Source organism: Oncorhynchus mykiss, chromosome 15 (genome assembly GCF_013265735.2).
Source record: "Oncorhynchus mykiss isolate Arlee chromosome 15, USDA_OmykA_1.1, whole genome shotgun sequence".
Classification (NCBI taxonomy): domain Eukaryota; kingdom Metazoa; phylum Chordata; class Actinopteri; order Salmoniformes; family Salmonidae; genus Oncorhynchus; species Oncorhynchus mykiss.
In genome coordinates, this window is record NC_048579.1 from 4,028,316 (window position 1) to 4,045,949 (window position 17,634).

The 17,634-nt window shown below is 42.1% G+C and overlaps 1 protein-coding gene across 2 annotated transcripts in view; it reads right to left on the reverse strand.

The window, feature by feature from the left end:
- Positions 1 to 3,912: 3,912 nt before the first annotated feature.
- The window catches only part of LOC110512106 (cysteine-rich secretory protein LCCL domain-containing 1), a 68,954-nt gene continuing 55,232 nt past the window's right edge, over positions 3,913 to 17,634 (reverse strand). For both annotated transcript variants that reach the window (XM_036945665.1, XM_036945664.1), the window contains exons 13-15: positions 14,986 to 15,061; positions 12,782 to 12,915; positions 3,913 to 4,710 (exon numbers count right to left, since the gene is read on the reverse strand). In XM_036945665.1, coding sequence (XP_036801560.1) covers positions 4,659 to 4,710; positions 12,782 to 12,915; positions 14,986 to 15,061 — 262 coding nt within the window. In that variant the 3' untranslated portion in view covers positions 3,913 to 4,658. The remainder of the gene's footprint in view (positions 4,711 to 12,781; positions 12,916 to 14,985; positions 15,062 to 17,634) is intronic.

Consider the following 17,634-nt stretch of genomic DNA (forward strand, 5'->3'; position numbering starts at 1 on the left):
GGCCTGTTCAATGTTGTCCCACTCCTCTTCAATGGCTGTGTGAAGTTGTTGGATATTGTCAGGAACTGGAACACGCTGTTGCACACGTCATTCCAGAGCATCCCAAACATGCTCAATTGTTGATGTGTCTGGTGAGTATGCAGGACATTTTCAGCATCCAAGAATTGTGTACGGATCCTTGCGACATGGGGCAGTGCTTTATCATGCTGAAACAAGAGGTGAAGGCGGCAGATGAATGGCACGACAATGGGCCTTGTTGGAGAATAATCAGAATTAGGTGGTAACATAGGTAAGATGTTTTACATTCATCATATGTTTGTAAAATTACTTCTCATCAAGAATGTTATTTTTGTATAATACTGTGGCAGGGTTGCAGTATCTGTTCTATGTCAAGACTAAGTTGTTTGGGCTGGAGAGAGGGGAGAGGTCAAGCGTGTATCTCTTGGCTCCACAATGGCTGTGTGCCAGTCAGTGTGTCTCTGTGATCTTGTCAAGACAGGATGGATTTGATATATGCCTGTTGATATGGAGGATTGGTTTATGTTTCTGGGTTTGAGTAAGGAGACAAAGCTGAACGATTTATTATGTCTATGCTGTCTGACTATGTGTGTTCTTTGCTATTAAAGGATCTCAGTTGCGATGTAGAGGGGGCTCTCAGAGAATTCATTGAGAGACACTGAATTTATCTGAGAGTCACAGGGTTGTGATAGAGCTCATATAATTAAAGATGGACTTTGTGATAACTAACTCTGACTTGTGTGTGGTTTGCTCCCATGATTTGGTAAATAGAGGAAATTTCCACGACAGCCTCATGATCTCATCACGATATCTCTGTGCTTTCAAAATTACATTGATAAAATGCAATTGTGTTCGTTGCCCATAGCTTATACCTGCCCATATCATAACCCCACCACCATGGAGCACTCTGTTCACAAAGTTGACGTCAGCCAACTTTCAGCCAACCGTCAGCCAACCGCTCGCCCACACGACGCCATACAGTTGAAACCAGAATTCATCCGGGAAGAGCACACTTCTCCAGGGTGCCAGTGGCCATCGAAGATTAGCATTTGTCCACTGAAGTCAGTTTACAACTCCAAACTACAGTCAGGTCAAGACCCTGGTGAGGACGACGAGAACGCAGAATACGCTTTCTGACCATTTTTGCAGAATTTCTTTGACTCTGCAAACCCACAGTTTCGTCAGCTGTCCAGGTGGCTGGTCTCAAATGAATCCCGCAGGTGAAGGAGACGGATGTGGAAGACCTGCGTTGCCGTGGTTACACTAGGTCTGCAGTTGTGAGGCCGGTTGAAAGTCCTGTCTCTAAAACTACACTGTAGGTGGCTAATGGTAGAGAAATGAACATTGAATTCTCGGGCAACAGCTCTGTTGGACATTCCTGCAGTCAACATGCCAATTGCACTCTCCTTCAAAACAGTGGCGTTGTGTTGTGTTGTCAAAATTGTACATTTCACAGTAGTCTTTTACTGTCCCTACGGTGTACCCGTGTAAGGCTGTTTGATCATCTTCTTGATATGCCACACTTTTCAGGTGAAGGGATTATTATTTGAACAATTTGAGAGAAATAAAACTTTGTGACGATGTAACATTTCTGAGATCTTTTATTTCAGCTCATGACACATTGAAACCGTCGCATTACATGTTGCATTAATATGTTTTGTTCAATTGATCTTGCTATGTCACGTAATGGGCAAAAAAAACCAAGAGCCCTAGCCATAACAAAACCGTAAACACAACATCTCTATGAAGTACTCTCTATGGGAGTACTCTCTGAATATTACTGCATATTAAAAACATACCTTGACTTACTCCTTGATACCACTGGTAGAAAAACAGCATGTTTCAAAAATAAAACCTACTGATGTTGTTTAGAAAGGTAAACACAAAACCCCCACAGATAAAGTACTTTTCTACAGCACCGATAATAACACGGGTCAGACAGAAGTAGGTCCAATCTGACGTACTATTATTTACATGACGGTATAAGATGATGATATTCCTTTAAGTGCTAAATTGTATATTGTATATTGTATATTGTTATATTCTGTTGTTGTAATATTGGATATCAGTTCAGTTCTACAGGCAAGACGATAATAACAAAACCAACAACACCACATAGACATACATATATATATATATATATATATACACACACATACACAGTACCAAACGTTTGGACACACTTACTCATTCATTTGTTACTAGTTTCTACATTGTCTAATAATAGTGAAGAAATCAGAACTATGAAATAACACATATGGAATCATGTAGTAACCAAAAAAGTGTTAAACAAATCAACATATATTTTATATTTGATATTCTTCAAAGTAGCCACCCTTTACCTTGATGACAGCTTTGCACACTCTTGGCCTTCTCTCAACCAGCTTCATGAGGTAGTCACCTGGAATGCATTTCAATTAACAGGTGTGCCTTGTTAAATGTTAATTTGTGGAATGTCTTTCCTTTTTATTGCATTTGAGCCAATCAGTTGTGTTGTGACAAGGTAGGGATGGTATACAGAAGATAGTTTTATTTGATAAAAACACAAATATACTTTATGGCAAGAACTGCTCAAATAACCAAAGAGAAACGACAGTCTATCATTACTTTAAGACATGAAGATCAGTCAATACGGAACATTTCAATAACTTTTAAAGTTTATTTAAGTGCAGTCGCAAAAACCATCAAGCGCCATGATAAAACTGGCTCTCATGAGAACCGCCACAGGAAAGGAAGACCCAGAGTTATCTCTGCTGCAGAGGATAAGTACATTAGAGTTACCAGCCTCAGATTACACCCCCAAATAAATGCTTCACAGAGTTCAAGTCACAAACACATCAACTGTTCCGAGACTGTGAATCAGGCCTTGATGGTTGAATTTCTGCAAAGAAACCGCTCTTAATGTACACCATTAAAAATAAGAGACTTGCTAGAGGCATCACTACAGAGCCTGGTTTGATTCCAGGCTGTATCACAGCGGTCTAAGACACTGCATCTCAGTGCTAGAGGCATCACTACAGAGCCTGGTTTGATTCCAGGCTGTATCACAGCGGTCTAAGACACTGCATCTCAGTGTTAGAGGCGTCACTACAGACCCTGGTTCCATTCCAGGCTGTATCACATCAACTGTTCAGAGGAGACTGTGTGAATCAGGTCATCATTGTCGAATTGCTACAAAGAAACCACTGCTAAAGGACACCGGTAAGAAGAAGAGACTTTCTTGGGCCAAGAAATACGAGCAATGGACATTAGACCAGTGGAAATCTGTCCTTTGGTCTGATGAGTCCCAATTTGAGATTTTTGGTTTCAACCGCCGTGTCTTTGAGAGGCAGAGTAGGTGAACGGATGATCTCCGCATGTGTGGTTCCCACCGTGAAGCATGGAGGAGGAGGTGTGATGGTGCTTTTGCTAGTGACACTGTCTGTGATGTATTTAGAATTCAAGGCACACTTAACCAGTCTGGCTACCACACCATTCTGCAGCGATACGCCATCCCATCTGGTTTGCGCTTAGTGGGACTATAATTTGTTTTTCACCAGGACAATGACCCAGCACACCTCCAGGCTGTGTAAAGGCTATTTGACCAGGAAGGAGAGTGATGGAGTGCTGCATCAGATGACCTGGCCTCCACAATCCCCCGACCTCAACCCAATTGAGATGGTTTGGGATGAGTTTGACTACAGAGTGAAGGAAAAGCAGCCAACAAATGCTCAGCATATGTGGGAACTTCAAGACTGTTGGAAAAGCATTTCAGGTGAAACTAGTTGAGAGAATGTCAAGAGTGTGCAAAGCTGTCATCAAGGCAAAGGGTGGCTATTTGAAGAATCTAAAATATATATTATATATTATATTTTGAATTAGCTTAACACTTTTTTGGTTACTACATGATTCCATATGTGTTATGTCATAGTTTTGATGTCTTCACTATTATTCTACAATGTAGAAAACAGTACAAATAAAGAAATACCCTGGAATGAGTAGGTGTGTCCAGACTTTTGACTGGTACTGCACTTTACAGTTTAAAGTAATTCTAGCAATTACGTCAAATATATACAGTTTATAAAATGAACCAGATGACATTAAAACATTGAAACGGGACTGCACTGAGCACCAGCCTTGCTCTCTCCCATCTCTCTTCATTCAGCGCTGCCCGTACCTGTGATAAATGTCTATAGTTTCCGTGGAGACGTCCTCTGACGTTGCGGCTAGTGAAAAGGCCAGAAAAACGTTTCAGTCATTTTCAGCTTTTGACAGCAGAGATGAGTGTTCACGGCCCATTCAGCCAAACGGACAGCAGAGATGATTGATTCTGTGTTTGGTGAGAGAGGAGAGATGGAGCCCCTGACCTTCGGAACACGTAACACTCAGTCAGAACACGGAACACTCAGTCGGAACAATCAGCCAGAATTTGGAACACTCATTCAGACTCCGTCAGAACATGGAACAATCAGTCAGAACACAGAACACTCAGTCAGAACACGGAACAATCAGTCAGAACACAGAACACTCAGTCAGAACACAGAACACTCAGTCAGAACACGGAACACTCAGTCAGAACACGGAACACTCAGTCGGAAGACTCAGTCAGAACATGGAACACTCAGCCAGAACATGGAACACCCGGTCAGAACACGGAACATTCAGATCACAGCAAACACCCGGAATGCCTTTCCTCCTGGTGGGTTCTGAAGACTGGTGGGGAGAGCGGAGGGGAGGGGGAGAGATGAGGGGTGAGAGGGAGAGGAGGAAAGGAGGAAGAGGGGGAGGAGGAGTGGACAGAAAACAGGAATCAGTTTCACTGCCTGTGAAATGCGTCAGAATCTCACCGTCCTGGATGTTCTACCCAGACAGACAGACAGATAGACAGACAGACAGCTGATAAACACAAACAAACACAGCTGACCAGACTGTTTTACAGAGAAACATCGATGTCAACCATGAACGCCAGCTGCTCGATGATAGACGCTGCGACACAAAGAAATACAACCCTTTGCAGTTTCAACAAACTGATAAAACAGATACACTTAACTTCACACCATCTTGAAAAAAGAAAGAAACAGAGACGTGCAGCTTTTACACAAATAGAGACACGACAGACTGACACAAATAGAGAGAGGACAGACTGACACAAATAGAGAGAGGACAGACTGACACAAATAGAGAAACGACAGACTGACATAAAAAGAGAGAGGACAGACTGACACAAATAGAGACACGACAGACTGACACAAATAGAGAGAGGACAGACTGACACAAATAGAGAGACGACAGACTGACACAAATAGAGAGACGACAGACTGACACAAATAGAGAGACGACAGACTGACACAAATAGAGAGATGACAGACTGACACAAATAGAGAGACGACAGACTGACACAAATAGAGAGATGAGAGACTGACACAAATAGAGAGAGGACAGACTGACACAAATAGAGAGAGGACAGACTGACACAAATAGAGAGAGGACAGACTGACACAAATAGAGACACGACAGACTGACACAAATAGAGAGAGGACAGACTGACACAAATAGAGAGAGGACAGACTGACACAAATAGAGAAACGACAGACTGACACAAAAAGAGAGAGGACAGACTGACACAAATAGAGACACGACAGACTGACACAAATAGAGAGAGGACAGACTGACACAAATAGAGAGACGACAGACTGACACAAATAGAGAGACGACAGACTGACACAAATAGAGAAACGACAGACTGACACAAATAGAGAGATGACAGACTGACACAAATAGAGAGACGACAGACTGACACAAATAGAGAGATGACAGACTGACACAAATAGAGACACGACAGACTGACACAAATAGAGAGACGACAGACTGACACAAATAGAGAGACGACAGACTGACACAAATAGAGACACGAAAGACTGACACAAATAGAGACACGACAGACTGACACAAATAGAGACACGACAGACTGACACAAATAGAGACACGACAGACTGACACAAATAGAGACACGACAGACTGACACAAATAGAGACACGACAGACTGACACAAATAGAGAGAGGACAGACTGACACAAATAGAGAGAGGACAGACTGACACAAATAGAGACAGGACAGACTGACACAAATAGAGAGAGGACAGACTGACACAAATAGAGAGAGGACAGACTGACACAAATAGAGAGAGGACAGACTGACACAAATAGAGAGAGGACAGACTGACACAAATAGAGAGACGACAGACTGACACAAATAGAGAGAGGACAGACTGACACAAATAGAGAGAGGACAGACTGACACAAATAGAGAAACGACAGACTGACACAAATAGAGAGAGGACAGACTGACACAAATAGAGAGAGGACAGACTGACACAAATAGAGAAACGACAGACTGACACAAATAGAGAGAGGACAGACTGACACAAAAAGAGACAGGACAGACTGACACAAATAGAGAGAGGACAGACTGACACAAATAGAGAGAGGACAGACTGACACAAATAGAGAAACAACAGACTGACACAAAAAGAGACAGGACAGACTGACACAAATAGAGAGAGGACAGACTGACACAAATAGAGAGATGACAGACTGACACAAATAGAGAGAGGACAGACTGACACAAATAGAGAGAGGACAGACTGACACAAATAGAGAAACGACAGACTGACACAAAAAGAGACAGGACAGACTGACACAAATAGAGAGAGGACAGACTGACACAAATAGAGAAACGACAGACTGACACAAAAAGAGACAGGACAGACTGACACAAATAGAGAGATGACAGACTGACGCAAATAGAGAGATGACAGACTGACACAAATAGAGAGAGGACAGACTGACACAAATAGAGACACGACAGACTGATACAAATAGAGAGATGACAGACTGACACAAATAGAGAGAGGACAGACTGACACAAATAGAGAGAGGACAGACTGACACAAATAGAGAGAGGACAGACTGACACAAATAGAGAAACGACAGACTGACACAAATAGAGAGAGGACAGACTGACACAAATATGGAAACGACAGACTGACACAAATAGAGAGAGGACAGACTGACACAAATAGAGAGAGGACAAACTGACACAAATAGAGAGAGGACAGACTGACACAAATAGAGAGAGGACAGACTGACACAAATAGAGAGAGGACAGACTGACACAAATAGAGAGAGGACAGACTGACACAAATAGAGAGAGGACAGACTGACACAAATAGAGAGAGGACAGACTGACACAAATAGAGAGACGACAGACTGACACAAATAGAGAGAGGACAGACTGACACAAATAGAGAGAGGACAGACTGACACAAATAGAGAAACGACAGACTGACACAAATAGAGAGAGGACAGACTGACACAAATAGAGAGAGGACAGACTGACACAAATAGAGAAACGACAGACTGACACAAATAGAGAGAGGACAGACTGACACAAAAAGAGACAGGACAGACTGACACAAATAGAGAGAGGACAGACTGACACAAATAGAGAGAGGACAGACTGACACAAATAGAGAAACAACAGACTGACACAAAAAGAGACAGGACAGACTGACACAAATAGAGAGAGGACAGACTGACACAAATAGAGAGATGACAGACTGACACAAATAGAGAGAGGACAGACTGACACAAATAGAGACACGACAGACTGACACAAATAGAGAGAGGACAGACTGACACAAATAGAGAGAGGACAGACTGACACAAATAGAGAAACGACAGACTGACACAAAAAGAGAGAGGACAGACTGACACAAATAGAGACACGACAGACTGACACAAATAGAGAGAGGACAGACTGACACAAATAGAGAGACGACAGACTGACACAAATAGAGAGACGACAGACTGACACAAATAGAGAAACGACAGACTGACACAAATAGAGAGATGACAGACTGACACAAATAGAGAGACGACAGACTGACACAAATAGAGAGATGACAGACTGACACAAATAGAGACACGACAGACTGACACAAATAGAGAGACGACAGACTGACACAAATAGAGAGACGACAGACTGACACAAATAGAGACACGAAAGACTGACACAAATAGAGACACGACAGACTGACACAAATAGAGACACGACAGACTGACACAAATAGAGACACGACAGACTGACACAAATAGAGACACGACAGACTGACACAAATAGAGACACGACAGACTGACACAAATAGAGAGAGGACAGACTGACACAAATAGAGAGAGGACAGACTGACACAAATAGAGACAGGACAGACTGACACAAATAGAGAGAGGACAGACTGACACAAATAGAGAGAGGACAGACTGACACAAATAGAGAGAGGACAGACTGACACAAATAGAGAGAGGACAGACTGACACAAATAGAGAGACGACAGACTGACACAAATAGAGAGAGGACAGACTGACACAAATAGAGAGAGGACAGACTGACACAAATAGAGAAACGACAGACTGACACAAATAGAGAGAGGACAGACTGACACAAATAGAGAGAGGACAGACTGACACAAATAGAGAAACGACAGACTGACACAAATAGAGAGAGGACAGACTGACACAAAAAGAGACAGGACAGACTGACACAAATAGAGAGAGGACAGACTGACACAAATAGAGAGAGGACAGACTGACACAAATAGAGAAACAACAGACTGACACAAAAAGAGACAGGACAGACTGACACAAATAGAGAGAGGACAGACTGACACAAATAGAGAGATGACAGACTGACACAAATAGAGAGAGGACAGACTGACACAAATAGAGAGAGGACAGACTGACACAAATAGAGAAACGACAGACTGACACAAAAAGAGACAGGACAGACTGACACAAATAGAGAGAGGACAGACTGACACAAATAGAGAAACGACAGACTGACACAAAAAGAGACAGGACAGACTGACACAAATAGAGAGATGACAGACTGACGCAAATAGAGAGATGACAGACTGACACAAATAGAGAGAGGACAGACTGACACAAATAGAGACACGACAGACTGATACAAATAGAGAGATGACAGACTGACACAAATAGAGAGAGGACAGACTGACACAAATAGAGAGAGGACAGACTGACACAAATAGAGAGAGGACAGACTGACACAAATAGAGAAACGACAGACTGACACAAATAGAGAGAGGACAGACTGACACAAATATGGAAACGACAGACTGACACAAATAGAGAGAGGACAGACTGACACAAATAGAGAGAGGACAAACTGACACAAATAGAGAGAGGACAGACTGACACAAATAGAGAGAGGACAGACTGACACAAATAGAGAGAGGACAGACTGACACAAATAGAGAGAGGACAGACTGACACAAATAGAGAGAGGACAGACTGACACAAATAGAGAGACGACAGACTGACACAAATAGAGAGAGGACAGACTGACACAAATAGAGAGACGACAGACTGACACAAATAGAGAGACGACAGACTGACACAAATAGAGACACGACAGACTGACACAAATAGAGAGAGGACAGACTGACACAAATAGAGAGAGGACAGACTGACACAAATAGAGAGAGGACAGACTGACACAAATAGAGAGAGGACAGACTGACACAAATAGAGAGAGGACAGACTGACACAAATAGAGAGACGACAGACTGACACAAATAGAGAGAGGACAGACTGACACAAATAGAGAGACGACAGACTGACACAAATAGAGAGACGACAGACTGACACAAATAGAGACACGACAGACTGACACAAATAGAGAGACGACAGACTGACACAAATAGAGAGAGGAAAGACTGACACAAATAGAGAGAGGACAGACTGACACAAATAGAGAGACGACAGACTGACACAAATAGAGAGAGGACAGACTGACACAAATAGAGAGATGACAGACTGACACAAATAGGGAATGACAGACTGACACAAATAGAGAGATGACAGACTGACACAAATAGGCATCCCACCAGGTTGACATGGACACAGAGAGAGAGAGAGAGAGAGAGAGAGAGAGGAGCTGTGGCTTGACATGCTTAGGAGAGACAGATAGATCTGAACCGGATCTTTAGCCCTGAAGAGATGTCGCTGGCTAGTTTAGGTATCACTAATACTAGACTCTATAACACTACTGCTAGACTATGTAACACTAATACTAGACTATATACCACTAATACTAGACTATATAACACTAATACTAGACTATATAACACTAATACTATGCTATATACCACTAATACTAGACTATATAACACTAATACTAAGCTATATACAACTAATACCAGACTATATACCACTAATACTAGACAATATAACACTAATACTAGACTATATACCACTAGTTCTAGACTATATACCACTAATACTAAGCTATATACCACTAATACTAGACTTTTACACTAATACTAGACTATATAACACTAGTTCTAGACTATATACCACTAATACTAAGCTACATACCACTAATACTAGACTATATAACACTAACACTAGACTATATACCACTAATACTAAACGATATAACACTAATACTAGACTATATACCACTAATACTAGGCTATATACCACTAATACTACACTATATACCACTAATACTACACTATATACCACTAATACTACACTATATACCACTAATACTAGACTATATACCACTAATACCAGACTATATTCCACTAATACTAGGCTATATACCACTAACACTAAACTATATAACACTAATACTAGACTATATACCACTAATACTAGACTATATACCACTAATACTATGCTATATACCACTAACACTAAACTATATAACACTAATACTAGACTATATACCACTAATACTAGACTATATACCACTAATACTAGGCTATATACCACTAATACTACACTATATACCACTAATACTAGACTATATACCACTAATACCATACTATATACCACTAATACTAGACTATATTACACTAATACCAGGTTATATAACACTAATACTAGACTATATACCACTAATACTAGACTATATACCACTAATACTAGACTAAATACCACTACTACTACACTATATACCACTAATACTACACTATATACCACTAATACCAGACTATATACCACTAATACTAGACTATATTACATTAATACCAGGTTATATAACACTAATACTAGACTATATACCACTAATACTAGACTATATACCACTAATACTAGACTATATACCACTAATACTAGACTAAATACCACTACTACTACACTATATACCACTAATACTACACTATATACCACTAATACCAGACTATATACCACTAATACTAGACTATATTACACTAATACCAGGTTATATAACACTAATACTAGACTATATACCACTAATACTAGACTATATACCACTAATACTAGACTATATACCACTAATACTAGACTATATACCACTAATACTAGACTATATACCACTACTACTAGACTACATACCACTAATACTAGACTATATACCACTAATACTAGACTATATACCACTACTACTAGACTATATACCACTACTACTAAGTGGAGACAGGTAAAGAGACAGGTAAAGAGACAGGTAAAGAGACAGGTAAAGAGACTGGTAAAGAGACTGGTAAAGAGACTGGTAAAGAGACTGGTAAAGAGACTGGGAAAGAGACAGGTAAAGAGACTGGTAAAGAGACGGGTAAAGAGACAGGTAAAGAGACTGGTAAAGAGACTGGTAAAGAGACAGGTAAAGAGACTGGTAAAGAGACTGGTAAAGAGACTGGTAAAGAGACAGGTAAAGAGACTGGTAAAGAGACTGGTAAAGAGAAAGGTAAAACAGAAGTAGTACGTACTGCATAGCTCTGACTCAACTATTCCCTTCCTGATACAGTCAGACTGACAGTCAGACAGACTCTCCAATTCTAGCCCATCTACTTTGTGATCACACTTTATCTTATACTGTGATAACATGTTATCGTTACATTTCCGACCTTCATTAAAATCACATTTCCTTATTTTCAGTCAGGCAGTATTCTGTCTGTCTGTCTGTCTGTCTGTCTGTCTGTCTGTCTGTCTGTCTGTCTGTCTGTCTGTCTGTCTGTCTGTCTGTCTGTCTGTCTGTCTGTCTGTCTGTCTGTCTGTCTGTCTGTCTGTCTGTCTGTCTGTCTGTCTGTCTGTCTGTCTGTCTGTCTGTCTGTCTGTCTGTCTGTCTGTCTGTCTGTCTGTCTGTCTGTCTGTCTGTCTGTCTGTCTGTCTGTCTGTCTGTCTGTCTGTCTGTCTGTCTGTCTGTCTGTCTGTCTGTCTGTCTGTCTGTCTGTCTGTCTGTCTGTCTGTCTGTCTGTCTGTCTGTCTGTCTGTCTGTCTGTCTGTCTGTCTGTCTGTCTGTCTGTCTGTCTGTCTGTCTGTCTGTCTGTCTGTCTGTCTGTCTGTCTGTCTCTCTCTCTCTCTCTCTCTCTCTCTCTCTCTCTCTCTCTCTCTCTCTCTCTCTCTCTCTCTCTCTCTCTCTCTCTCTCTCTCTCTCTCTCTCTCTCTCTCTCTCTCTCTCTCTCTCTCTCTCTCTCTCTCTCTCTCTCTCTCTCTCTCTCTCTCTCTCTCTCTCTCTCTCTCTCTCTCTCTGGGGCCTTACAGTACAGTATATGGTTATGTTCCAAATGGCATCATATAACAGCATTATGGGCCCTGGTCAAAAGTAGTGCACTATGTAGGAAATCGGGCCTCATTTAAGATGCACGCTTTAACCTGTGCTGGTGTGTGCTAGACACCAGGCGTGAGATGAATGACCACAGGGTGGGATAAGCTCCACACAGCCGTGGGTTGGTCCATACCTCTCGGAATTAATGCCGTTTTGGTACGAGGCAATGTACTGTTTCCGCTTGTCTACCGGCATCACGTCGATGTAGCCACCCACATTGTTCTGAAGCACCCCTGCGTGAACCGCCACACGGCATATACTGGATTTCTGTAGAGAGAGAGAGAGAGAGGGAGGGATGGAGAGAGAGAGAGAGAGAGAGAGAGAGAGAGAGAGAGAGAGAGGGAGGGATGGAGAGAGAGAGAGAGAGAGAGAGAGAGAGAGAGAGAGAGAGAGAGATAGCGAGAGAGAGAGAGAGAGGGAGGGAGACGAAAAAAGATGGTTAGAGAGTTGGGCTGGTGAAAAACCGATCGAGAGACCGCCGTGAAAAATTACAGAATTAGTCATGCTGTCCAATTTTCTACTTCTTAAAGAATTGTCTCTTGTTAAATACTAATGTTTTTTTTCTAACCTTACTTATTCATTAAAAATAAGAATTTGTTCTGACTTGCCTAGTTAAATAAAGGTGAAATTAAAATGAATACAAATTGGTGTGACTTATTCGTAAGACTAGGCGTATAGCTAAGATCCATTTAGGTGCGACCGCAAGCACGTGAGACATCCCGTGGGTTCACAATCTGCAGGAAGTCAGCTGTGTGGAACCTTGCAGGAAGGAGGAGCACATTATGGTGTGAACTGTGACAGAACGCAGTTATACGGTTGAGCCCTCGTACTGTGACACAATTATGATTTGTTGGGCCTTAACCATCTTCAACGGTGAATGGTTCACTGCACCATTTGTGCTAATCTTATAATAAAGTTGTTGTTTGAAGAATCTGCAGTCTCTCTCTTTAGATTTTCTGCCACAAGAGAGAAATACGTAAGAGATAAGCGAAAGAGAGGGAGAGAGAAAGGAAGAGAGAAGAGGAAGAGGGAGAGAGGGAAGAGGGAGAGAAGAGAGAGAGGAAGAGGGAGAGAAGAGGGAGAGGAAGAGGGAGAGAAGAGGGAGAGGAAGAGGGAGAGAAGAGAGAGAGGAAGAGGGAGAGAGGGAAGAGGGAGAGAAGAGAGAGAGGAAGAGGGAGAGAGAATGGGAAGAGAGGTTGAGATATAAAGATGTGGGACAGACAGAGAGGCTGAGAGCGAGAAAGAGGGACAAGAGAGACCAAAGAGAGAGGGAGAGAAGTAAGAAACGAAGAGAGAGAGAGCGCAAGAGAGAGAGAACACTGTGAGGAACCTCTGTAGTCAAGACTGAATCAGACACTCTACAACAGCCCTGTGATCTGAGGTATGACATCATGACACATCAGGGATTCTAAGAACACACCAGATTCAACACTGACCTGAGATTTGACATCATGACACATCAGGGATTCTAAGAACATACCAGATTCTCCACTGACCTGAGATTTGACATCATGACACATCAGGGATTCTAAGAACATACCAGATTCTCCACTGACCTGAGATTTGACATCATGACACATCAGGGATTCTAAGAACATACCAGATTCTCCACTGACCTGAGATTTGACATCATGACACATCAGGGATTCTAAGAACACACCAGATTCTCCACTGACCTGAGATTTGACATCATGACACATCAGGGATTCTAAGAACGCACCAGATTCTCCACTGACCTGAGATTTGACATCATGACACATCAGGGATTCTAAGAACATACCAGATTCTCCACTGACCTGAGATTTGACATCATGACACATCAGGGATTCTAACACACCAGATTCTCCACTGACCTGAGATTTGACATCATGACACATCAGGGATTCTAACACACCAGATTCTCCACTGACCTGAGATTTGACATCATGACACATCAGGGATTCTAAGAACGCACCAGATTCTCCACTGACCTGAGATTTGACATCATGACACATCAGGGATTCTAAGAACACACCAGATTCTCCACTGACCTGAGATTTGACATCATGACACATCAGGGATTCTAACACACCAGATTCTCCACTGACCTGAGATTTGACATCATGACACATCAGGGATTCTAACACACCAGATTCTCCACTGACCTGAGATTTGACATCATGACACATCAGGGATTCTAAGAACATACCAGATTCTCCACTGACCTGAGATTTGACATCATGACACATCAGGGATTCTAAGAACATACCAGATTCTCCACTGACCTGAGATTTGACATCATGAAACATCAGGGATTCTAAGAACGCACCAGATTTGCCTCTGAGCTGAGCCACTTACATCTGAATAGATTCCGGTTCCGATGACCCGTGATATGTTAGGGTTCTCCTCCATGCAGTTCCGGGGGCAATATAACCTGAAAACAGACAGGATCAGTGTAGCTTTATGTTTAAACAAATCGTATTTACTCTATAAAGGGGTAGGAGATAGAGAGTCAGAGAGAGACCATGCCCACAACCTATTTAGATCTAGATCAGACCTTAGAAATAAATAAGGAAATTATCTCAAAAGATAATGTCTTCCTGTGTGTTACCTACTGTATATCCCCCCAATATAATCCACATACTTTAACGAAGACATCTTCTCCATGCTAGAAGGGGAGATCAACCGTTTCCAGGCCCAGGGACAGGTACTATTCTATAGGTCCTAAACACCAAAACTGGACAAGAACCTGACACTAAGCGCACAGGGGGACAAACACCTGCCTGGAGGTGACAGCATTCCCTTCCCAAATATGCCCTCCTAGAAACAACTATGACAACACAACCAACAAAAACGGGTCACAACTCCTGCAGCTCTGTCTTACACTGTGTCTATACATAGTCAATGGTAGGATCCGAGGGGACTCCTATGGTTGGTACACTTAGCTCATCTCTTGGTAGTAGTACTGTAGACTACTTTATCACTGACCCCAACCCAGAGTCTCTCAGAGCGTTCACAGTCAGCCAACTGACACGCCTGTCAGACTGAAGAGCTATCTATGCAAAACCTTTTTGGCCATTTAACAAAGAACAAAGATCAAAAGATGATAATTTACAACAAAAAAAGAGTCAGTTATTAAAGACTACCAGAGAGTTATCAATGCAAAATGGAGATGTCTGTAAAAACCATATCTCCAACCTTTTCGACCCTTTAAGAACCAAGACAAGAAACTTATACATGATAATTTACAAAACGTAGAATCAGCTATTAAAGACTATCAGAACCCACTGGATTCTCCAATTACATTGGATGAGGTACAGGACAAAATTCAAACCCTCCAACCCCAAAAGGCCTGTGGTGTTGATGGTATACTAAACAAAATTCTAAAATATACAGGCCACAAATTCAAATGGGCTATTTTTAAACACTTTAACATAATCCTTAGCTCTGGGATCTTCCCCAATATTTGGAACCAAGGTCTGGTCTCCCACAATCCACAAATAGAATCCCAATCTGTGTCAACAGCAATCTCTGAAAATCCTCTTCAGCATCATCAACAGCAGACGGCAACATTTCCTCAGTGAAAAAAATGTCCTGAGCAAATACTGTAAAGCAGACCACGTATACACCCTACACACCCATACTGACAAACAAACAAACCAAAACAAACCAAAAGACTTCTCATGCTTTGTTCATTTCTAATAAGTTTTTTGACTCAATTTGGCACGGGAGTCCGCTATACATATTAAAGGAAAGCATAAATGATATTATAAAAATCAATGTACATGTGAGACAGACTTAAGCTCCACAGCTCTTCAAGATAAAAAATCTATGAATTGGCGAAGGCACTAGAACAATCTGCAGCACCCGGCCTCACCCTACTGGACTCGGAAATCAAATGTATACTGTATGCTGATGATCTGGTGCTTTAAAACTCGACATCCCTATTAGGATCTGGCAAAATAAATATGTCAATAACTTATAGAACCAATTGCTCTCTATGGTTGTGAGGTCTGGAGTCCATTGCTCTCTATGGTTGTGAGGTCTGGAGTCCAATGCTCTCTATGGTTGTGAGGTCTGGAGTCCATTGCTCTCTATGGTTGTGAGGTCTGGAGTCCAATGCTCTTTATGGTTGTGAGGTCAGGAGTCCATTGCTCTCTATGGTTGTGAGGTCTGGAGTCCACTGCTCTCTATGGTTGTGAGGTCTGGAGTCCATTGCTCTCTGTGGTTGTGAGGTCTGGAGTCCATTGCTCTCTATGGTTGTGAGGTCTGGAGTCCAATGTTCTCTATGGTTGTGAGGTCTGGAGTCCATTGCTCTTTATGGTTGTGAGGTCAGGAGTCCATTGCTCTCTATGGTTGTGAGGTCTGGAGTCCACTGCTCTCTATGGTTGTGAGGTCTGGAGTCCATTGCTCTCTGTGGTTGTGAGGTCTGGAGTCCATTGCTCTCTATGGTTGTGAGGTCTGGAGTCCATTGCTCTCTATGGTTGTGAGGTCTGGAGTCCATTGCTCTCTATGGTTGTGAGGTCTGGAGTCCATTGCTCTCTATGGTTGTGAGGTCTGGAGTCCATTGCTCTCTATGGTTGTGAGGTCTGGAGTCCATTGCTCTCTGTGGTTGTGAGGTCTGGAGTCCATTGCTCTCTATGGTTGTGAGGTCTGGAGTCCATTGCTCTCTATGGTTGTGAGGTCTGGAGTCCATTGCTCTCTATGGTTGTGAGGTCTGGAGTCCATTGCTCTCTATGGTTGTGAGGTCTGGAGTCCACTCATTAACCAATAATTCACAGGAATTCACAAAACTGTACTTGTAATGCTTGTAATGCTTGTAATGCTCCTCTTCTTCGTCTGAGGAGTAGGAGAGATCGGACCAATGCGCAGTGTGGTAAGTGTTCATCATATATTTATTAAACCGAGAACACTAAAAAAAATAGCACACAGAGCACAAGCAACATTGTAAATACCACCAATACTTATGTGTTTATTTCACTTGCTTTGGCTTAGTAAACACATTTC